Source organism: Oryzias latipes, chromosome 11 (genome assembly GCF_002234675.1).
Source record: "Oryzias latipes chromosome 11, ASM223467v1".
Classification (NCBI taxonomy): Eukaryota; Metazoa; Chordata; class Actinopteri; order Beloniformes; family Adrianichthyidae; genus Oryzias; species Oryzias latipes.
Window position 1 is genome coordinate 22,860,951 of NC_019869.2, and position 24,719 is coordinate 22,885,669.

General features: G+C 39.1%; 1 protein-coding gene across 2 annotated transcripts; it reads right to left on the bottom strand.

Moving 5' to 3' along the window:
• Positions 1-111: 111 nt before the first annotated feature.
• Positions 112-24,356, bottom strand: fam91a1 (family with sequence similarity 91 member A1). Of its 2 annotated transcripts, none has more exons than XM_020707331.2 (24): positions 24,045-24,356; positions 23,167-23,251; positions 22,513-22,664; positions 21,393-21,450; positions 18,520-18,587; positions 14,742-14,855; positions 14,309-14,399; positions 13,785-13,847; positions 12,964-13,070; positions 12,840-12,878; positions 10,758-10,870; positions 10,507-10,616; positions 10,034-10,146; positions 9,832-9,918; positions 9,589-9,718; positions 7,709-7,857; positions 7,068-7,202; positions 5,793-5,906; positions 5,629-5,701; positions 4,262-4,405; positions 3,817-3,912; positions 3,495-3,618; positions 2,771-2,840; positions 112-2,131 (listed from the first exon to the last, which is right to left on the bottom strand). In XM_020707331.2, exons 1-24 carry the CDS (start codon positions 24,114-24,116, stop codon positions 1,946-1,948), a joined length of 2,493 nt encoding a protein of 830 aa, XP_020562990.1. In that variant the 5' UTR covers positions 24,117-24,356; the 3' UTR covers positions 112-1,945. The 2 variants fall into 2 exon arrangements, with proteins under 2 accessions (XP_020562990.1, XP_011479549.1); XM_011481247.3 differs by having other exon boundaries at positions 3,817-3,915; positions 24,045-24,355.
• Positions 24,357-24,719: the final 363 nt, after the last annotated feature.

Below are 24,719 nucleotides of genomic sequence, written 5' to 3' on the forward strand. Positions count from 1 at the left end.
CGGACCACTGCGCCTTGCTCACCATCTGTTCCACCTGGTTGGCAAAACATCTACACGAAGGCTACAAATGAATCATCAGAAGAAGAAAAAAAAAGGAGTGAGACTTTTTTGAGGAAAGTTTGCTCTTATTACATATTTATTTATATTTTCCTATACATTTTACATATTTGTTTTGATGTCATATGTATCTGCGGAGAGGATCAAGAAATGGCAAAGTGGAGGAATGTCATCTTAATTACAAGGGGAATCTCTTTATCATTTGAACAAATGGTATTCACAAGCTACAACAAAGATTTGCTAAAATAGAGTTGGACATAAAAAACTAGCATTTGAAACACCGGTGAATGTTTGCTGGAGAGGAACTGCATCTACATAACTAACAGATTGAGAGGACTTTTTCTTTTCTTTTTTTCTCCAAAAATTGGCGTGGGGTGTACAAGACGCACACACACACAACACACACACACAACATTTTCTACACAGTCACCATGCTTCTGCGGGAGGTCAGTTTGTCTTTTCTTTTTTTTTTCCTTTTTCCTCCCCATATCCTCCACCAAATCATTACAAACAACTACCACAAATGGGGCCAAAAACTGCAAAATACAGATTCCTTCAAGAAGTGTCACTTTCCAGTGTCGGTGCAATAAAATGCTAAGCCATCTCTGAAAACCAGCAGACGCCTCCTTGGGTTTGCCATGGAACTTTACAGCATAGACGCCTTCTCTTGACTACAACCCCCCCCCCCCCCCATTTATTTTTTCCTTTCAATTTTCTTTGCTCAAAACTCTGTAAACAGAAATTCCCGGGGCGAGTGGTGCCAGGAGAGCACAGCGTTGCACACAAGCTGGAGGCCGTCCAGACAAATCGAGGCAGGCGGCGGCGGCGGCACTGGCGGTGGCACCCTAGGGTCAAAACCGCAGATTCAACAGTTCCTGCTCCCTTCAGAGTGTCACACTTGACTGATTTAGTCGGTTGGTAATGAACTGAAGCTGTTCGTTTGCAGGAACTTCATAAAATTCAAGAAATATTCTTTAAAAAAAACAAACTTAAAAAATAAGGTTTTAAATAAAATTTAAAAAACAGATTTGTGGGGGTTTTGATTGGCTGGCTATAATAAGGCAGCAAAAAATAATAATAATAATAATAAAGGCAATTTTATAAATCAAAGTTAAAAAAACAAAAAAAAAGTCTTTGGTGTTTTTAACAGAAAAAAACCTTTTAGATCAACTATTATATTTGCGTCCCTGTGAAGAAACAGCTCCTGGTAACCATGAGCTCTAAAACGTGTGCGCACTACAAATAATTCAATAGTTCAACATATATATATATATAAAAAAGAAAAAAGGAATAATGTGGCATTTATTAAGCTGTTCCACAAATTTGGAGAAATCCTGCACAGTGCAAATAATAAATGCCCTCAAATATCAATCACATAAAGTATGTTTCTGTGAGTTGTGCAACAGTTTCATGCATTAGATTATTTCACATCGGACAACACAAGAAGGCAGCTGGATCTACGTTCCAGACCCTGCCTCATGAGTCCAAAGTATTGGTCCTCAAATATGCATATTGTTAAATGATACCTGAAGAAATCCATAATTTGTGGGTCTATTGTTCTTTTGAGAAGATCTGTAATTTGATGAAACTCTGTGGTTCTAAGGAACAGACCATCCGCTGACTGGGAGGTCAGCACTTGTTTTTACAGTAAAATGATCCTTCTTGCTGTTTGCCTGCATTACTGTTTTAGAATGTGTTTATAGCATCACTCCAAAGAGCAACGCAGCTATCAACACCAGGAATGAAAGAGGGGATTGGCTCTCAGACAGATTTCGATCTCTGGCTGCTGACGGACAGGAGGGAGAGTGGAGGGCGTTTCCATGTCGGTGATGTGACGGATCATTAATGTCCTTGGGGAGATGGGAAAAAAAACCTGGCCTGAAGAATCTTATGAGGATTGGTCTTTCTGCAGTGTAGTGATGTCCAGAGGGGGAGGGGTCCGCCCGCTCCATTCCCTCAGCTGCCCATCCTTGAAGAGGAGGTTGAGGGAGGGCAGGGGGACGCCGGACTCAGCCAAACGGTGGCTGAGAGGGTTGGACACCCCACTGTCCAGGTCGGAGAGCTGGCTGCCGTCCTGCCAATAGAGGGCGAGGGTCAAAGATCAGAGCCACAGGAGGGGGGGGGCATCTACAAGGATAATGCCCTCTAGGAGGAAAAGGTCAAATACAGATAAGATCTGTTTGACTGACATTTTCTGATGATGCTTAAACCGATTCTATCATATCTTTGAGAATTTTGATCGTTTCCTCCCCCTTTTTCAAGCAATATTTATTAATATGTCTAATTATCCTAAGTTTGATTTGTCATTGTATGTATTTATAACTGATGACTGTATTGTTTTTGTGTATTATTCTTATTTGATTGCTTGAAATAAACCATTTCAAATCAAATCAAATCAAATAGGTTTCCAAGAAACTGTGAATTTCAAACGAACACTGAACTGGATGGCCTGCAGGCCAGACTTTTTTACTGGCTGCGTTAAAATATGCAGAAAGGGATCACAGAAGGTATAAGAAAAGACTCTCCAAAAAAACAAAAACAAATCAAGATGTAAACAAAGTGAACAAAGTAATCAAACCGCTTTAAATGAGCAGTAATAGAGGTTAAAATATGATGCCTGAAGCTTTCTATACTTTCAAATCATAGGTCGGTTTTTAAATCCAAACAAAAGTGATGGTCTGTGTATTTTAAAACTGCGTCGCTCTGATCGTACCTGGAATGACTGAACGAAGCTCAGCACCTTCAGCGACAGCTTTCGGCTGGAGTGCAGCAGCTCCTGAAGGCTGAAACCATAGGACAGCTTTAGTCTGGTGCTGAAGCAAATATAACAACATAGTATATAACCATTTTAAAGTCCCACTTCGATCATCTTTCAATCTCTTTTCAAAGAGCTCTAAGCGGTCTTTTGATTACGATTATGCCATGTTTTTAGCCAAAATTCAAAAAAAAAAGTCATTTTCTAGGACATAGTTTCTGCAGAGTGGCAGTAGATCTTTAGAAATTCGCCTCCAAGTTGTGGGTGACCCCATTTCCCACTAGCTTACAGCCCCTCACAACCCCAACCAACATTACCGGTGCAACAGAAAGGGCGAGCAATAGTAGATCTATCCAGCCGAATGCCAGCTCAGATGTAGAAAAAGAAGACGTACATGGTTTCTAAGTTAATGCATCAGTTCGTGACCCACTCATTGTATTTTCTACTTAACACATACAAGCTTTTTTAAACAACTTTTTTCTGCTCCTGATTTGCATCAATCGGAATAAAGAAAAACTCAGAAAGGCAGTCTAAGATTAATTTTCTTTATATACGTCCTCCATAATCAAAACAATGCCACAAGAACATGTTAAACCATAAAAAAAACAGGATTTTTAATCGGAGTGGGACGATAAAGAGGGCAGAGCACCTTTGGAGAAGTTTGGTTTTGTTTTATTTCTACCTCTCGCTGCTGCACAATTTGTGCGAGGCGATCTTTCGACACACTTTGCGGTTGAGCTCAGAGCTGAAGAGGGGCATGCCAAAGCACAGTTCAAGAGGGACCCACTCATCTTCAGATGAAAGCGCTGAAAGAGAAAGATTTGCAAGAGAGAGAGAGACGACATGAGAGAGAAAGCTCTGACAAGGACGTCCTGGTTTGGATTTCTGGATAACACCTTTGTCGCACGTCAGACTTCAGTTTTCTGACCTCTTCACTGCATCTCATCCAGCATGCCGAAGTCTGGGTGAAATACAATTTATTATAGAATGAAAAATGCACCCACTGTCAGACTTGACTCTTCCCTCGCCGTTCTCTTCTGTTACGAGCTCAAATGACTCCGTGCTGCCATTGGTGTCCAGGCCACCTCCTAAATGAGTTTCTCCTTGACAAGAAAAAAGTAAAATACAACCCTTAAGTGCGTATTTGTTAATTGTTTTTCTAATGTATCTATAGGCGTTTGTTTGTTGAAATCTAATAGGCAGATTTATAAATATATGAATTAAGGTTAATGTCTCATTAGGAAGGACCTTCAGTTTGCATCTGCTGTCACAGAAAACACAGCGATTATGTAGATAAACTGCATAATTAAACTGGACTGAGAGCGATACAGTTATCTAATTAGCATCATTAGTGCTGACGACTTTGAGAAGCAGGGACATTACAGCTAATTTACCCATCAGTCTCGTCTGGGCTGGCGCATGTCAGCAAAGGAATATGTGTGCTGGTACCTCTGCACTCGGAGTCGCTGGCTCTGCGGCGGTGTTGGTTGTTCGAGTTGAGCATTGTGACGTAGCCGCACTGGTGCTGCAGGTCGACGTGCTCCTTCAGCTTCTGCAGAGCCTTGTGCGCACACATGTTGGAGTAGGAGAACTCTGCAGAGGAAGCAGAAATAAACGCAAAGTGAGTCGAAATGGTGACTACTTCTAAATGCAATAAATTTGACCTAAAGGTCGTTTATACTAACTGGTGTGCGTTGAGAGGATCAGAGTCAAGTGTTGTTGTTACGAGCTTCTTGACCAAAGATTTCACAGTAAAGAACAACAGAAGACTCAGTTTGCTTTTATGTGTCAGATTTGTTTTACACTCCCTTGTGGATAATTGTGATCACTTGGATTGTGAGATTATTTGATATGTAAAAGTCAGTCAGTAAGTTAACACTGTAAATGTGCCAGCATTTGAGTCTGGCACGGACGAAACACAAATGTTAGTTTTACTCGTTTATGTCACACTGTTCCCAAAAATCAGTATTTGCTCTTTTAATTGAAAAGACCCACTCTGATGGAAAATGTGTTTTTTAGCATTTTTAACATGTTCTTGTGGTATTTTTCTGATGTTGGAGGACATATACAAAAGAAAAATTAGACTCAAAATTGCATTCAGGATTATTTCTTATTCAAATCATTATGAATCATTTGCAGACGAAGAAAGGTTTGTTAAAACAACAGCTCATTTGTGATGTAGAAAATACGCTGGGTTGGCCAAAAGCTTCCTGATCTCTCCTCCTAGCAACAGTGAAGTGTGTGAAGGGTTGCTCCACACTAGCAATCCTGCCCACAACTCGGAGGCAAATTTCTAATCAGCTACTGCCACTCTGCAGAAACTATGTCCTAGAAAATGACACAGGTTTTTTGATATTAGCTAAAAACGGCAGAATCACCATAAAAAGACCACTCGTTTAAAATAGATCAAAAGACGATTAGAGTGAGACTATAGAATTATTAGCCTCAAATACAGAGAAGGGTTTATACAAATAAACAACTCGTGTGTCCAAAGACTAATAACCCTCTACTGTAACTGAAACACCTCCCCAACACCAGATAACTTCACCTTTCACCTGTTTTCACAGCTGGTGTACAGGATAAGTAAGTAAGTACGGTAAGTTATAAATAAATAAATAAAAATTTAAATAAAACAGTAAAATCATTTGCCTAATTAATAAATGCGACCACGATTAGAAGGTCTGAAGACAGTGAGAGCTTTTCAAGACCCGAACACAACATTTAACCGATTCTGTCAATCAGGATCAACAAGTAAAACCAGAAACAACAACGGCAACAGGAAAAACAATGCCACTGGAACTCAAACGGCTACTTACCTCCTTTCAGATCCTCCTCGTCAAAAGGGAAGGGGATGTGAACCATTTCTCCATGTCCGTGCATACCATGACCCTGTGGGGTCACACACACACAAATGTATAGTTTCCATAACACATAACTGTGCTAATGTTGCCCAGAAGAAGAAGCGCCCCCATGAGATTACCTGTATTAGAACAGCAGAGTGTGTTAGGGCGTCGTTGAGCATTGTCAGCACATTAGACGTCGGTACGACTCCTGGATCATGGCCCCAAGATGTGATCAACAACCGGTCATACACCTTAAGAGAAAATAAAAACACAATTACAGACTAATACACAGGAATATCATAGTTTAGTAATGTGAAAAGAAATTCATTCTAAACAACATTCTTACTTAAAAAAAAAAAAGATTCTATTTTATCTGTAAAATTACAGTTTTAATTTTGAAGCAGTCTATAATCAACTTGGAATAAGATATATGAAAATATGGCATAAAAAGGCTTCATTCCCGAGATAAACTGGACTCTTTTTTTTAGCAAAATAAGGTTTGAGAACTTCAGGATCACTTTTATCAATTTGTATCTGCTAGCTGACACAAATATGCTGAACAACAGAAAAGTCCTTCAGCATAATTTTTTTTCTGCACTGATAAGCACATAAAAAGTCAAAAAAATTTATTTTTCATGGCGATCCCCAGGATTTAGGAAAAAGGTCACCCCCTTAGGAGTTTGCTGTTTCACATCTCAAACTCAAAATAGATCAGAAACCCTGAGACAGCTCAGACGTCCCCCTGTGAGGAGCTTTCAGAAATAAAGGTTGACAGAGACAAAGGAGGTGCCTTCAGCCTTCAGATAACCCGTCACTCTGACTGACGGCAAGGTCAAAACTGTTGAAAGGGTGTGTTCCAGTTAGAAACTAAATCCTACTGCTTCCCCTTCTACCTGCTACTCTAACTGTTCTTATCAGTCAGGTTAGGCCTGCACAATGTACTGCAAACTTTTTGTTATCGCAATATCAAGCAGTGCAATATCCATATCACAAAAGTCAGCAAAATGCTTACCTTAAATGTGCTAAAACAATCTTATGGCAGCTTGAAGCATTTAATGAATCAAACAAATCAATTTATGCATTTGACCAATTGGATGGACCCTTTTACGTTGTTGACCAATCAGATGAGCCCTTTTATGTTAGATGTTTGCCTCCTACGTCTACGAGGGTCATTTGGAGTATCATTTTTAAACTGTTGCAATGAAATGGTAACAATGTTTTTGGTTGTTTTGCTCTTTATTTATATACCGCAAATTACATCGTTATCGCAATATTGATCACTCATATCTCATATCGCAAGTTTTGCTCATATCGTGCAGCCCTAAGTCAGATGTTTTTTTTTTGTTTTGTTTTCTACTTGCCACTTGACACTTGGTGCTCACAGACCAGATTAACCATTTATTTGGAAGTACCTGGAAGATTTCGGGCAGCTTTCGCAGTCTGGAGCCCTTGGAGAGCAGCAAAGATGGGGGGCCTTGGCCAGTCACGTGATAAACGTACAGCTTGAACCAGATTGAGCTCACCTCAGGGATGGCCGGGCCAATGTGCTGTGAGCAGAAACACAAACACAGCAGGTTGGATACACACCTGAAGAACCTCTTTTATTCTCACGAAAAGTCAAAAGAATTATGGTAACATGAAAAATTACCAAAAACAGACAAGGCTCATTCATTTCAACCTCAGTGTCAGCAGTGAATAAGAAACGGCGTGAATGAATGAGTTTAACTTCTCTGGCTTTGTGTGTTTGGGCTCAGATAAAAAGCTGGAGTTAATCCAGGAAGAGGAATTAAATCAGCCTGTCTTCGCCCCCTCCCTTTCTAACTCTTTGTGTAGTTGTTGGGGACAACAGCAGTCTCCAAAATTTTCTCACACAGTCACAAATCATTCTGGGTGCCCACTGAGCACTCTCTGTCAAGACAGTACCGCTACCAGAGAGCACACACTTTCATTAACTGCCACCTGAAACAAAAAAACTCTTCTGCTGCCACTAAACCTGTTCGGTTAAACATGTCAGCTTCCTGCTCTGCATCTTCCCTCCCTCCAGGCTTCAGACCTGAGGAGTGCAGCTGCTGATGGGTCTGATCTCGTTGCTGAGAGGCGCCATCGACACCAGCAGTTTGTAGTTCTTGTTGAGGACACGGCTGCAGGTGGCTTGATCCAGACCCAGCAGGCTCTCGCAGCGCAGCATGTCCAGGGGGAAGCCTATGGAGAGGATAAGAAAAACGCAAAATTAATCAAAATTAAAGAGACAATTCATCTCATCTGTACATTCTATAAAAAAGTAGATTTGCTAAAGAGTTATTTCATTTAACAAAACCATTATGCACTCTTACTTTTGTTTGTATTCTTTAAAGGCTTTAGTTATCATGATTTCACTTTGAGGAACATTTCAAGAATACGAGCAGAATTTCAGTACTAGGAAGAAAATTGAGAAATGCAAATCCTGCAGATCCGTTTAAGCTAATAAATGTTACTTTTATTTGTTTGTTTTGTTTTAGATAACAAAAATCTACACTCAAGTGTGAAACAGTTTATTTACAATCTCATTAAATGACCAGACTGAGCACATTTTTCTTTAGATGGTTCATTCGTTTAAATTGCAGGGGGAAAAATACTTTTTAGTACATTTTTTGGTACATACGTTTTGTTTTGTTTTGCTTTAGAACTTTGATTTTTATATTAACATTATTTTTAACCATTCTCGTGATATTTTTTTTTTTTTTTATGTTTGACGGATGCAACAAACTGGGGCAGTTTGTCTGCGACCATGAAGGATGTTAAGAACAGCAGGTGAACAAAGAAAGCCTCTTTTTTTGTGGTCTTTATTCTGGGAATTGTAAAAAAAAAAAAAAAAAGAAACTAATAAAAACAAGTTTAGGTTTGGAATATTTTCTAAAAAAAAACTTTTTCAATAAAAGAACAGATGGACAAAACAGAGCTAACAACCTCTAATCTGAAATTTCTACTCCTGATGGAATTTTTTAATACACAACTATATTTTTAGCTCGTTAAACTCCTCAAATGTAACAATGCCGACTGCAATGCAAGAACCTATTCTTCAGTCTTAGAAAACATTATTACTGCTGGGCCTCAGACGGATCCATTCACAACCACACTCCTGTTTAGCCTCAGCTCTTCTTCACCAGAGCATCTGCCTGACGATGTCTGAGAGACGAGACAATGAAGTGAGGCATGGCGCCAATTTAGACAAACTGCATCTGGCGGCGCATGCACAAACCCAGACACCTGCTTGGGTGGTTTTTGAAGGACACATCATCTGCCGCCCCACCTGGAGAAATAACTGAAATAACAATACAGGTGCTTTCAGCAGACAGTCATTCATATTTTGGAAATGAACTCATCCAGACTCAGGAGGCGACGATAAAGGGCAGTGAGTGACACAGAGATAAAGTCTGGCGACAGGAGCACTAACACCGAGTCCACTCCCTTTTCTGACAGTTGTTGACAAATTCCAATTGCTTCACTACTTATTGATTTTATTAGATAAAGTTTATGTAACAGATGGGAAATCTTTTATTTGTTTGCATTGATGACAGTTCAGAATATTTTTGAGAGGAAAAGTCAAAGTTTATTCTTTGGTTGAATAACACAAATAAGGGATATTTTGGAGGTAAAAATGTAAACAATATATAGTCACACGATCAATGACTATTCAAAGCTGATTTTGTTCACAACTAAATCCATAAAATGGAGAAATCTTTGAAAATTTTTCATTTTTACATCCTTGATTCAAAGGGATGAAATACTAAAGATAAGAAATTTAAAGCATTGAATTATTACAAAGCCAAAACCTATGTTGGAAAACAAGCAAAACTTTGTGAAAACCAACGTTTTCTTGTACTCAAAGCTGCATAAAAGTTATTTTTAAGGCTACTGAATATGAAAAAATTGGCAAACAAAGATTGTAATTACCGATATTAGGGATATCGGGTCCCTGGTCCTGAGTGAGTTCTTTGTTGTATCTCAAGAAGAGGATGGTGTTTTTCAGGGTCAGAGCGTGGTCAAAGTAACGCTGTGCCTCACCCTCAGCTGTGCTCTCCACCTGAAAAAGCATGATTTGTTAGCATTATATTTTTATCTGAAAGCCAATTGCTGAAATTATTAAGTACTTTGTATCTAAATGAGGACAGGTTCCAACTTATTTTGCTGCTTCACCTTTTCCAGCTCAGCCAAGAAGCTGTCGAGAGTCTCGTCAGACAGCTTCCCCACTTCAAACATGGTCACTGCGTGACTCTTCAGGTTCTGATGGGACATCAGGAGAAAGTACAGATGAAGTCTTGCTTTTTCTGTGGTTAAGAAATCTGATTCTAATAGCCCCCTTTTAATGTTTTTTGGTGTCCACATGCAAGTTACGAACCGGAGACAGGTTGCCCATCATAAGGAAGGCAGTCAGGGTGGAGTCAAAGAGGAAGGCAATCCTTTTAGTTGGTGCTGCTGGAATGCTCAGGCTGCTGACACTGGCTGTGTCGCCTGCAAGAACATCCAATAAAAGAGGAAAGTTAAATCCTTTTGACGCCACTTTTAGGGGGTGGAATGAATGCAACAGTTTGAAACTTCATTTACAAGATTCACCAGAAACAATGTTTGTGTTTCACATATCAGATTTGCATGTAAATCATGAAATAATTAGCTTCATCTCAAGGGTTTGGGCTTCATTTGCATTACTTCAGAATGAGGTCAAATGAGGTAAACGCCTGCTGCTTTTGAACCTGAAGGGTAGCACTCATGAAGTTCTTAGAGTGCAGTTTTTCCACCAACTCTAATCATTTGAAGACTGTCAGATATCTGCAGTTGGAAGGAATGGGTGTGACGTTGCAGTGATGAGCAGACCTTGGTCCTCCAGGCTTGTAGTGTCGGTGTCTGTGGCTGAAGAGCCCCCCTCCATGACAGGACTGCCCTGCTCCCAGGACAGGAGCATCTTCTGGGGGTCCATAGTGCTCCTGCAACAGAGGAATTAGATTTTATTTACCTCAAGTCATTTTCCCTAAACTAAACGCAAATTAATATTCATTTTTTGATCTGTGGCGCGTGGTTAAAAGTTATTTGTCCTGTGTTTAGCATAGCTTTGAAGCCCCACATACTTGAGTCTGTTAACAGATGGTGCGTTCTTCCATGACGAGTGAAGCTGGTCTGACCCGAACACTTGACCTTTCTTGACGGCAAAGCCAAGGCGGCAATACATGGACACTGCATTCTGAAAAAAATGGAGGAGTGACAGAAAAATCCTTGCATGCAATTGAATTTATGTGATATTTATTAACTTATTCTGTCAAGAGATACATCTTGTGTTAAAATATTTAGACAGGAAAAACATTAAACTAGTAAAAAAATAAGTTTATTTCATACAAATTTTTCCCCTTCGATAAGTGTCCGATCCATTGACGGTATATGAGTATTGGACTCAGTGAGTTTGACGTCGCCCATAGAAAATGAGTAACTTCCAGTTCCAGCGAAATGAAGCTAATTCAGAGACAGACGACGTCGGTAAGCAGTGATTTGTCTGAGTCAACGTTTCTATAGCAACCGCTGTCACCAATCAGGAGTGAGCTTGTTGGAAGTCCACACCACTACCACTGAAAGCGGACTCGAGAGAATCTGTCAATCAAACATTTTGAACGTTCGACATGAGACCAACTACTTTTAGACATTTGATTGATCAATTCATAATTTGAACAACTTGGAATAAACAAAAAAATATCATGAAAAAAAATAAGGAAGAACAAGAAAGTGCTAAAAATAAAAAATAAAAGAGTAGGAGAGCAAGAATGGTTACTCCGAAAAGTGGAATGACTGAGTAACAACTGTTTAGTACGAGTACTTCCTGTTTGGAACGCGAGGGGTGACTCAGTCCAGTTCTCATATACAGTCAAGGGTCTGATCACATGCAAATTAACTACATGAGAAAATAAACCTGCTTCCTTTGGAAACACCGTTCATGTAACTGCAAACTCCTAATGAAACTTTAAGTCCAACACAAGAAAAAAGCAAAAATATGTCAATATTTATCAAAAAATAAAAACAAAAATATGTGACACTATCCCTAAGAAGATTTCCTTTGTGTGGCTGGACTCAAAGTTCGACTCAGTAAAAACTTGCTACGCCTCAGGCGAGCACAAAAATTACCACACAATTGACAATTCAGCTATTTTACCGACTTTTTCTAACTGCCAACATGAGTTCTGTAAAGTTTTAGACGAAGTGTGTGATCCTTGAGGGCGAGTTAGATTCACATTTAGCTATGCAGTTTTTAACAGATGCAGCCATTCATGCTAAACAGTCACAACACAAAGTGACTCTTTAAACAACTCAAGTAGTTTTTAGGCAGTCAACCATCTGGTTACCCGAAAAGTCCTTGAACCTTAACGTAACTCTGCGAGCATTTGTGGTTTTCCTAATCTTTATGGCGTCCTAGAAACAATTCTAGGTAATGTTCAACTGAACAACCTTGTTTATGATGTTTTAACCTGAAGATGGGGAAAAACCCAAGACCACCACCCTCTCTAAAATGACCTACTTATGTACATATTAAGCATTCTAGCACATTTCTTTAAGTCACTTTGACAAAATATGAAATCAAAGTTTGTTTATTTACCTGTTTACATGATAATGTAGCTCATCAACATTTGTGTTTCTTGCTCAAAAAGAATATTTTTCTTTTATCTTTCAATATCAGATAAAAATCCTTAAATAATTCCCTAATAAACTTAGTCGGTAGGCATTACATAGAGTAAAGTTTAAAAAAAATAATAACAGCAAGGAAAGATTTTTTTTTCTAAACTTGTTTCTCTGCAGTTTCAGGGTTTTTTTTGCTGCAGAACTGCAGTCGGCGTGACCTTCAGTGTCTTATCTGGAGGGCTGCTTTTATTCGTCGGCATAGGAGAGGGATAGAAGGACAGAAAAGTTGGGCTCTTCAAAAGAAAATACGAAATACAACGTGGAATCTTGGCTCAGAGATAGCACCTGAGAAAGTGGGTCAAACTCGAGCACGCATTCAGCCAAGTCACAGAGAATGCTAAAGAATGCCGCAGAGTGTGAGGAAATGTATTTCTATGAGACTTATTACAAAAAAGGTAATAAAATAAAAAAAAAGGCTCAAATTTCAACTGAAACTCTTGGGTTTTACGTTATTAGGGGACCCTCTTATACTAAAGAAGAACACTAACCTTGACTAAATCCAAGTCGATCTCCAAAACGTTGGCCAGCTGAGAAATTAGGACAAAAAAAAAAGATAGAAATAAATCAAATACTCCATTTTTTAAGACCACAGCAGGTGTCTCTTTAACCTACCTCTGCTACATTGGTTTGCTCATCAATGGACACAAAGATTTTGTAGAGAAGCGTTTCAAAGTAATCTCCCTGGACACGGTTCATGACAAAGCCTTCAAGAGGCGGCACTGGAGGGATGAAAAGAGACAACCAGCTGATGCAAAAAAAATCCATTTTTGTTTGAAACATTTCCTTCATTCCTTCTAATTTAGCTGAAACCACAAGGAATCTGTTAGATTTGTGTGACTCACATGTTTTGTTTCCATTTTTAAAGACCCACTATGACAAAAAATGTTGTTTTTGGTGTTTTTAACATCTCCCTGTGGCTTTTTTCTGAGTTTTTTTATTTTTTATTAAAATTGTTTTGAATCAGGAGAAGAAGAGAAAATGCAGTTTGAAAAAGCTGTATTTGTAATACAGGCGGGTCACAAGCTCTCTGCTCCATTCCATTCTGATGTATCAGCTTGCAGACAAATGGATCCCTGTGCATCTTCGTTTTCCTGTTAAGTTTGGGGGTATGAGGGGCTGTTAGCTAGCAATGGTGCACATAAACAGATGGGTGATGGGAAGGGGGGGAAGGTTGCTCCACTCCAATAGTCCACAACCAAGAGGAAAATTTCTAAAGAACTACTGCCGCTCTGCAGAAACTATGTCCTAAAAAACAATACAGGTTTTTCGACATTGGCTAAAAACGGCATCCTCGTAATCAAAAGACCACTGGGAACGCTTTTATAATAGATCAAAAGGTGATCGGAGTGGGACTTTAAATTGTGCACATAAGATTTCTGATCTACTTAGGCTTGGAAAGGGACAACAGCAGGAAATTTTAAAGAGGGACGTACCTGAGATGCAGCTGTCATCAGATATGGGGACGTCCAGATAAATAAAGCCCCGATTGTACAGACCTAAAGTCAAAGATCAAAAATGATTGACAATCATGACGCACTGATCTACACACTCACAACAAACTATCTACTTCTTTGGAGGACAGGAGCAGTTCCTCAGTATACATATACTAAGTGAGATCTAATTCAACCATCTCACCAACTTAAAACTATAAGTTTAAGTTAAAACATGTCAAAGTAAAATCTTCCGCTAACAAATTATTTAAATTTGAACAAAAATAGTCGAGTAAACCACTGATAATTATCTATAAAGCTAAATAAAGGAGCACAACACAAAAGCCTGTGTTAAAAAAAATAATTCTGATACAAAACAAGAAGTTTAACACTTAGAGACACAATTACCGGTATAACCACAAACCTGTGTGTCTTCAGGTCATTACAGACACATTTGAAGCCTCACACAATCTTAGTGCCAAAAAGAGGAGGCGACTGTTTCTGACAGCACCCATAATGATACTTACTTAACACCACATTGTACTCCATCGATCCAGCCAGCTGAGGACCGGAATCAATCATCTTATCAATGGCTTTCTTTTCCGCTGGAGAGCAGATCTGCAATTCAACCCCAAAACACCATCTCAACAAATTATTATTGTTTCATAAAAATGTCCAAAATCACTATTGGTACCCATTTGGTTCTCTGTGCGAGTGCATTTTGACTGATGTGACCGATTTTCCTGTGTTTTTAATTCTTAAGATGAATTTTCTCTTGATGCCAGCTATCCCAGTTAAGCTCTAAAAATGATTCTTGTGTGTTTAGCTTCAAGACTCTTAGCATCCGTTCTGTTCTGCAACATCTGGAGTTCTGCCTAAAGTCCTCACAGATGTTATCTGTACATTACAATTAAACAAACCCCACATCCCCTTTCAAAGTGAAGCATAAATTGGGCTGACCCTTATGTCATCCTCAGTGATGTAGCCCGTCTGTGCGACCCACCACGGCTCAACCGAGATCTCTACTGGTTTGGCAGGAAGCAGGTCCCGGGCCGATTTCCTGCGGAAAAATTTCTGAAAAGGGACAGACGAGGAGAAAATGAGGATTGGTTGGATCTATAAAAGGTGGAGTAAGATTTAATCCATAAACATTGTACTAAAGATAGAAATAAATATAACAATTCTATTATGTGTCTATGAAGACTCTCATTCATCCAGGTTGATTCCATCATAGTAGTAGGCTGTCATCTGGACTTAGTTTTTAAAATTAGAAGAGTTTTATCTCTTATCCAAGAGGCTTTGTCAATTCTGAATTACCTGAATTAGCTGCAGTATTGACTCCATCACTTACAACATGGCTAAACACCTGGCTACTTTTTTGGCCCCTCTGGTTGGCAACACAGAGCATCACGTCAGGAATTCACAAGATTTTGCAGACAAAGTCAAACATCTTCAGCTGGATTCTGACAAAACGATGGTGTCTTATGATGCAACTTACCACTTCACCTGCATTCCCACCACCGAGGCAGTGATTTCAGTGAGGAAGAGATTACTGCAGGACTCTAAGTTACAAGACAGAACAAATCTGGCACAAGACCACATCTGCAAACTGCTGGAAGTGTGCCTCAACTCCACATATTTCCAATTCAGGGGAGACTTATACAGCAGGGGTTGACATAGCCCAGAAATTTGCACTGGTCCACAGGGCCAGTAGTTTTTGAAAGTTACTGGCCCGACACCGCGCACAGCGAGACCCGCCGCTCCGCAGGTGCTTGCAACTTTAGGGGGGTCCGGGGGCATGCCCCCCGGAAAATTTTAATGTGGTGCAATTTGGTGCATTCTGGTGACATCTAGCACTTATTTATACACTTTTCAATGACTAAAAATAGAGCATATCAAACTTAAATCTGCTCTAGTCTGTTTCAGATGTTTTGAAGAGAGCGCTGCAGTGTAGTAGGAAACACTAGTTAAGAAGTTTTCATGCTGCTTCTAATCACTGCTATTTCACATTTGTTTCTAATCAATAGTTAAGAAGTTTTATTGACTTTTTTGCCCTGACTGCCTTAAGGTTCTGCTTTTTGTTACTGTTGCAAAGTTACATTTACTTTTTAGTTACTTTAGTTACCTAATTAAATTAAATAATTGAAAAATTAAATACAATTAAATTACTGAGATCATTCAGCTAACTAGAAATACTTACTGCTTACAGTGTTGTAAAGAAAAACAAAATTAAGTAGTTTGACCTTATACTCCATTTGAGTCTGAGATTCAGGTATTTTGAGTTGCCTTTGATTCTTTGACATTCAGCTTAAAGCTTAGTGCATACAGTTTCATCTTCAATGCATTCATTAAATATCTTGCTGTCCATAGCACTAATTCCACCCATTACTCCATCTAACATATTCCTATCTATTCCTGCCATGTCTTCCACATCTCTGACATGTTTCAGTCTCTCTTCAGTGACGGTTTTGGATTTATGATCATCGCGGTGAAAAACCACCAGGGGGCGCGCTGATATGTGTGTCAGTTTAAATATATCTGCCTAAAATGTAATAATAACCCACTGGCTTGTTCCTTCGTTGTTGCTGTTTAACATTGTTTAGTATTGAATTGTTACATTCAATAAAGTTTGAAAAAAAAATTGAGTGAGCGCGTGCCGCGTGGTGCTCGGCAGTGACAGCCACGCGCGCAGGCGGGAGAGGAGGAGAAGAGTGATAAAAGGTTTCCCATAGAAACCCTTGAAGTCTGAACACAGGACTAGCAGAAAAAGTTAATTATAAAGACGAGGTAAATCTACACGTTTTCGCAAAATATACTTTATTGTAAAAGGTGAAAAATGTATTAATTGTTAGATATTTTAGTGGCCCGAGCGGACAAGTAAAAAATAAAGTCTTGTGGTCCGTACTGCTCGAAAAACAGGACCGGGCCAGCGGACAAATGGCTATGTCGAGCCCTGTACAGGCAGAGGCAATGCTGTGCTATGGGCTCTCCAGTCTCGCCCTTTGTGGCCAACTTTTACATGGAAGAAGTCGAGAGAAGAGCCCTGGACTCGTTCCCCGGTACTACTCCAAGCAGCTGGTTCAGAAATGTGGACGACACTTGGGTCAAGATCAAAATCCAGGAAGTGGAGGTTTTCACGGATCATATCAACGCAGTCGACAAGAACATCAAGTTCACCAGGGAAGAAACAAAGGAAAAACCCTAGCCTTTCTAGACTGTGCAGTGATCATTAGAGATGACAGACAGCTCCTGGAATGCACCTCCACCTGAAGGCTACAAACCACTCGTTCGAGGACAGTGAAGTCCGAATTCTAGCAAGAGAGAAAGGATGTTTGAGTGAGGAGCGAAATAAGCCATCTTTGTCAAGAAGGATAAACCTTCTCTTAATGAGAATGGTGGTCTCAGGTTTATTCTTCCATCCATCTACGGCGGTGCTCTGAAGCCCAAACAAACTGAACCAGTTCCAACTGGGTCGTTAGAAGCTGAAAGAGATGACCAGTTTGGGTAGGGAGTCACTGGCTCCCCAACCCCCAGCTGAGGACAAAGGACTCTTGACGACCAAAAACCATGTAGGCTAAGTTTACAATACCATCCAGTTTCAGGTCTGACTCCTCCTCCATGAACGCAGATATACCAGCTCTTTTACAAGCTAATTCAGAATTGACAAAGCCTCTTTGATAAGAGGTGAAACGTCTTCTAACTTTAAAAACTAAGTCCAGATGACAGCCCCTAAACCTACTACTATGATAATTCTAATATGGTTTCTATTTTTACAAGAAATGTGTGTCTTACACAGATTCAGTTTGATCTTGATAGGTTTAGGACATCAACTCTAAAGTCTGGGGGTGGTTATGCAAAATCGTACTATTAGGAACGTATTTAACAAGTTCATGATTCCTGATTTTGCACAATCTGCCTTTTGGACAACCGATCAATACACCAGCAAACTGAGTTACAGCCATGATGGGATGGATCTACGATCTGAGCAGCTGCAGGACCACTGAACCAAAGCCAAAACCCAACTTCTCTCAAAGGACTTTTGTGCAAAACTTGTTTTTGTGTTTGTATCAGGCTTCATCAACATCTTAACCCAAGTCCAATTTGCAGAAATGTTTGGAACAATTAGCTGTTACTAAAATATTTACCACAGAGCTGTGTCTTTGCATGTTAAAAGCTTCAATTTGAGAAGCCAGTTCATTAACATAAATGAAAAACATTGTTTCCTCATTGGCAAAACCATCAAGTTGAGAATTAATTTTACCAACTGTCGACACAAGATGCTTCTTAGAGACTTAATTGCACACTATAATTTATCTAATAACATCAGAATTTGTATCGTAAAAAGTTCAGCTTTATGGATGTCAAGCTCTTTTTTTTAACCAGTTGATTCCTACAAAACTAAAGTGTAATTTTTCTTTAATTCACCTGCATAAACACCATCATGTGATCAATAAAAGGATTTTAGCAAACCACTTTCTTACCCTCCTTTCAAGTGAGTAAAATTAAGATAAAAATATTAAAATTAATTGATGTGGGTTTTTATCCACTGTAAAATAATACTTAAAGCTCCTGAAATCTGCTTTTATATAAATAGAGTTATTTTCCTGAGCTATAAATTTGGTTTATGTTCACTTGTTAAATACATTTTCTTTGCTTGAATCTATTTAATTCAGAAACAGATTAGTTTAAATAATCAATATACAGCAAGAGAATAAAAATGACTGTCAAAACATCTTACTTTGGAGGATCTGCACTGGTTCATCAGGTCAATATACTGGTTTCTCCCAATGCCAAGCAGCCTCAGACCTGTAAAATAAAAAAATTATTAAAAATATACCCCCCAACCCCTCTTCTACTCCGCGTTGCTGAGTGCTCACAATGGGGAGCTTGTGACCCGCTCAGCGTATTTTTTAAGACACAAATAAAATCTTTTATTCAAACTGCATTTTTTTGTCTGCTCCTGGTTTACAACAATTTGCAATTTTGAGCTTAAATTTCTTAATATGTGTCCTCAATCAAGAGAAAAATGCCATGAGAAAATATTTAAAATCACAATATTCATTGCAGTGGGTCTTTCTTGACTGTTATTTTGCCGATATATAAAGGGGTTAGCTTTAGGAGAGTTAAACAAATGAGAATGCAACCTGTACATTTCATTTTAAACATAATTTAGATTTCAAAATAAAGCACAATGACTGTCAAAGACAATATTTCAAATGCTGAAGTCATGTTCATTTTTTTTACTTAAACTAAAATCTCACAAACTTTATTTTAACAATCCCCACACTAATGGACTACTGATCCATCAGAACATAACTTAACTTTCATGCCATCTACATTTGACGTGTAGATAAGTTTGCTTATTTTACTTCAGGAAAGAGTGCTGCAGTTGATGCCAAAGCGAACAGGAACAAGAAAGGCGCCTTTGCATTTCTGACTTCCAACACGGCACGCGCATCGTGATGCTTCCCCGAGACGCAGACACAACACGCAAGGATCCACCCACGGGAGCTTTCCTGCAGACTCGCAGCCTTTCCCTACACCCACGTCTTCACAACACATTTCCAGAGCTCTTGTGGGAAGCTTAGTAGAGAGCGGCGCCTCACAGTGGTGCTATGGCAGCCTGCTGGCTACCTTCTGTCTCCACAGCATGGAAGTCCCTGCCAAAGAACTGCCAAGACCCGAGTCACTCCGAGAGCCACGCCAAAAGCTATTGACAAAACCCCCCTTTGGTTATGAGGCAACAAAGAGAAGCTTGGGTTTTATTTTATGTTTTATTTTGACCAATAATCTGCACAAAATGACAAAACGTACAAAAAGAGGGCAATAATAAACTATTATTTCTAAAGCACTTAAAAAAATGCACCTAAAATTGATGCAATTTTAATATAAGAACCCTTTTTTCTAACTAATATAAAGCTGCTTACTTTGTAGAATATGAACACGTTTTTTTTTCCTGCAAACCCAGATAATGAAATAAAAACAGCAAAGCCAGCCTAAAACTGTACAAAGGAATTGGTCTTAAAAAACAAAAAAAATATAGACCCTTTAGAGAGGAAGTAACCACAGTGAGCAGACACTTGTTTTCTGAGTGCTTCCAGCCTTCCTTACTGTGCCTGCTGAACAGCCTGGTCTATTCAATACAGCATGTCAATAATGCATGTAGTCCAAATAAATATAACCCACCAGCTCCGCTCCTGTCAATTGCCAATTCCCTCACAAAATGCAGGACTGCTTGTGGTTCCCAGAATTTAGCCACCAGGCCCCTGTTTTATGGAATAAACTGAACCAGCTCATGTAAGAGAGGCGACACAGTTTCTACATTCAAAGTTAGGCTGAAAACATTCTCTTTGGACAGGCTTATTGCCAGGCTGGCTAGTAAACAGAGAATATTTAACTTACTACTATGATTGAATTCAATTTAATAACAATAACTATTAGTTGTTAGTATGCTGCTAGAAGTTTGAACCTGGGGAAAGTATGGTACACTGGGGCTCTGTCCTCCATTCTCCTCTACTTCTCCTCTCCTCTATTCTTGATCATTTATTGATCATTTATGCCTCTGTTTGGTGCCGTGCGATTCATGTGTTGTCCCTGATTCCAGATTCCAGTTGGCTCATCTGTGTTCCTGCTCCTGCACTTGCTCTGAACCTCTCCTCTAGCTTGTCTCTGCTCCTACACTTCGCCATCTGTCCCCCAACTCCATTTGGAAGAAGCCCATCTGCTCAACTATTTAAACATGTAGTTGTAGAGTTAGATAAGCTAATTATTCTCTAGGATTTGTGGTACATCGCCTGTCCGTCCTGGCAGAGGAGTCATCCTTCATGTGGACACCCCTGAATCTTTTTTTTAGGAGTTTTTCCTTACTGTGAAGGAGGGTCTAAGGGCAGGGATGCCAGTTTAGCTTAGCCTGTTTGGTATAGTTTAGCCATTACCTATTGAATTCTATGACTTCATGTTAGCGCTTTGAGATTTTACCAAAAATATAAAGCGCATTCTAAATAAAATGTATAATTATTATTATTATTTTTATTATGATTTCATGTTTGCTATACAATTACCAGTATGAAGCCCACTGAGATTACTATTGTTGTAATACTGGGCTCTATTGATAAAATTGAATTGAATTGATTAAAGCCATAATTGGACTGTAGTGATGAGCTCCGGCAAAACATGAAATGAATGTCATCTCTAAGTGCTTTGATTCAATATGGGATTTTTTAAATATTTTATAAGGTCAAACAGTGAACTAATAACGAGAGCTGGACTATTTTAATCCCATTTTAATTATTTTTTTTCCAGCAGCAAAGTGGTGGAACCTGCTCACCTCTGCCATTTTAACCACATTTTTGGGAATTTTATTTGTCAAGTAAACCACACAGGCATTAAAAGAAATAATACAACCACTTGATCCTCTCACAGTCAAATCAGTCATCTTTTTTAAAATGTGACTCTTTTCAGGAGAGAAGGAGAAGATGCCAGAGCGTTTGAGGTAAACAGAACCTCCGGACTGTAACAATGAGCTCCGGCGATACATTTCAACACAATGTGACCAATGAGAGGGGGAGGACTGAGCAAAAGAGAAGGAAAAAGAAAAGAGAAAAAACTCACAGTCAGCAGCAGTGAAGTTGGGCAAGGAGTCATAACTCTTCTCGCTGTTCATAATATCCTGGAGACAGAAAATAACAGTCAAAAAACAAATTTAAACTCCCCCCCCCCCCCTTACAGCTGATTTGTGACAAGATTAGCCCTTTTCATTCAATTTCCACTTCATGTTAAAGACTTTGACAAGATGAACAGGAAGCGCCTCAGCCTGCAGTGATTTAACAGAAACATCAAATCTGGAGCAGGAAACTACAAAGCATTACTTTCCAGCAAACAGCGGAAGCCTGTTTACTTTATTCACATCTGTTCATATGAAAAGGAGCGGGAGCTGAAGAGGCAGCTGGAAACCACCAACAAATTCCCTAAATATAAAAGATCTTATCAGCAAAACAGATGTGTGAATGGAGGAAAAACACACGGATCGTGTGGTTTTTCTACAAAATAAAAAGTCAAGGACAGCCCATATGGTCTCAGTCTTCAACATGCCAACCTCAGTCAGATTGAACTGAAAGCAGAAAAACAGCACAGACTTTCTATGGGTTTTTCTGCTCCGGGATTGGTTGCCCTGTGTTTATCCGAGCTGTTCTGTGAGGCTCTCACAGTCAACAACTGACATCTAGTGCCTGACTAATGCCAAAGCTTTTCATACGGCACTTCTCTGCAAAAATCCCTAAATGTCTATGCACATTTTAAAGTCATTTACAACTTGTTCTGCACAAAAAAAGAAATCATTTGCTTCACAATCGGATCTTACTTTGGAGGATCAGCACTGGTTCATCAGGTCAATATATTGGTTTGTCCTAAGTATGAATGTGTAGAAAATAAAACAAAGATAAACTGACATCCAGTTAACCTTTTTTTGTTATTGTTCCTGTATTTTGTGGCTACTAAAATGTTAGTAAATTTGAGGAAACAAGCGCTCTGGTGTTTATGAACCAGTTAGAACAATCTGTGCACAAGGATTCCAGCTCCACTCCTTTGGGCCCATTGTTCTGAGCGGTGACGTTTATGAGAAAAGGCTTACTGAGATTCTTTTAGTAAAAAAAAAACAGCTGAGGTTTACATTTTGCTCACAATACCCTTCAGTCTCACTATTCCATCTTGGAGTGCATTTAGAGCCGCTTACCTCCATGATCCCTATGTAATATGAGAATGGAGTCACTCGCAGCCCTTTGACCATGATGTCCGACAGGTGGTAGGGGTACAACATCAGGTGATCCCGGCTATACTTCAGCAGCTCTTCGTAGTACCGGCGCTCGTCCTTCCTCACATGCCGCACTGTTCATTAGACACACCAGCTGGGTTAATCAGCAAGAAGACAGTAACCCATAGCAACAAGAAGATCACTAAATAAGTAAAGACTCAGATTCTCTAAAGTTTAATTGGTAAAAACTGTTGCTGCAAAGCTAATTTGAAGCAGATTTATCTATTGGAAAAGACAAGAAAATAAATCTTTCAGGTTCTACCCCTTGGTAATTGCTATGTGAGTGCAATTATTGAAAATTGGTCCAGAAACCAGATGTTTTTTTAATCTAAAGTGAATCAGGTTTCTTGTAGCTGTAATGGCTGGGATTGGAACCTCTGACCAACCAAACTGAGGTTAGAGGGAAAAGAATGAATAAGGTACTAGACATGGTTAAACAAATGTGATTTCACGAGTATATTTGAATGGAATAATATGTTGCATGTAGTAATAATGTTACATATAAATTCTCGTTTTAGCAGGACGTATCCTGGAATTTAAATTTTTGGCACGTTGGAGGCAGACAAACCTGCTCACCTAAGTTATTGCGGAATCGGAGCTGGTTGCGGATGCTGTAGAGAAGAACGTGTTTCTCATACTCGCGCTGAGAGTTCCCCAAACTCTGCAGAAAGGAAAGCACATGAGCAAACACATACACAAAAATATAAATTACTCCAACTTTTTGTTCAGTAGGTTTTGCTGACAGAGTATTGTGTCTCACATTAGTTGCGTTTGCATAACCATTTCAAGCACATTAAAAATAATGAAACATGAATTTTTTTTAAAAGCTAGATATAATTTCCTTTTTATATACAAAGCTTCTTATTCTATAAGGACAGACTAAATAAGAGATCCACATGTGTTGGTCTCACGTCCAAAGCACTGAATCAATTGAATTTTGTTTCACAAGTGTACAATTTTTGTGACTTCGATTTTTAATATTCTAAAATAAAAAATAAATAAATAACAACACATATTTCTTCATGTGATGCTTGCATTTTCTCTTTTCTGTTCAACTATTAAAGAAAAATCCTGCCTGGAGAAGTTTAACTCCAGGTGCAGCCAGCATAGCCCTTCATGCGACATGCTAGACAGCTCATCGTTTACGCAACAGAACAATTCAAACTGTCAATTATTAAAACACGTGAGCTTTACTTGTGCAAAGACACTAAATCTGCATGTTAAAATCATGCAGAATCCCCCCAAAGCCTCTGTCATGTGATGCCAGAGTAGCTGCAGCGTCAATGGCTGAATTGCTGTGATGGTCAATTATGGCTTCGGTGTGATCATGGTGAAAAACCCCTGCAGAGGGGACACTGACAGCCGCATGACTGACCCAGAGCCCCGCTCTGACATTGACAGGCAAGCCTGAGAGTTGCGCCCCTTCCACCGCAATAAGCACGAAGGCACCGTACCTGTTTCACATTAGCAGGGAGCTTGTTCCAAGGATAATTCTGCCTGATGTGAAATTCTACGTCCGTATTCATCGCTAGCTAGCTAGCTAGCTGGCTAGAAGCAGAATTCCTCGAGTCGAGCTGAAACGGGCTCTCGGGCGAGTCCACGGTGACTTCAGCTGCCCGGACCCCCAACAGCCAAGCGGTGTGACCCAGACTCGAGGAGATGTCTAATCCACTAATTATTTTCCCTAACAATGAACTGACACTTCCTTGTTTTCTTTTTGTTTTTTCCGAACGAAGCGTTCGTCACGCTCGTGCCTACATTCGTCACTTCCGGAAGACCGGATAGCATAGAAGTGAATGGAGTTTTTTTTTTTTTACTTTTTTAATGCAACACGTACAAACCAAACACAAAGAACATTAAAATAAAGATAAATAAATGCTGGCATGTAGTTACACACACACACACACACATATATATATATATATATATATATATATATATATATATATATATATATATATATTCATTTTTTTTTCATTTTCATGAAAAAAAATGAATGAATGAATGATGAATATATATATATAATTCATACATTATATATAAAAAAATAATTGATCTATTTTTAGGAAACAATCTACTTTTCTATTAATTTTAATGTAAGATTTAATCATTTTACAACAAATATTGTT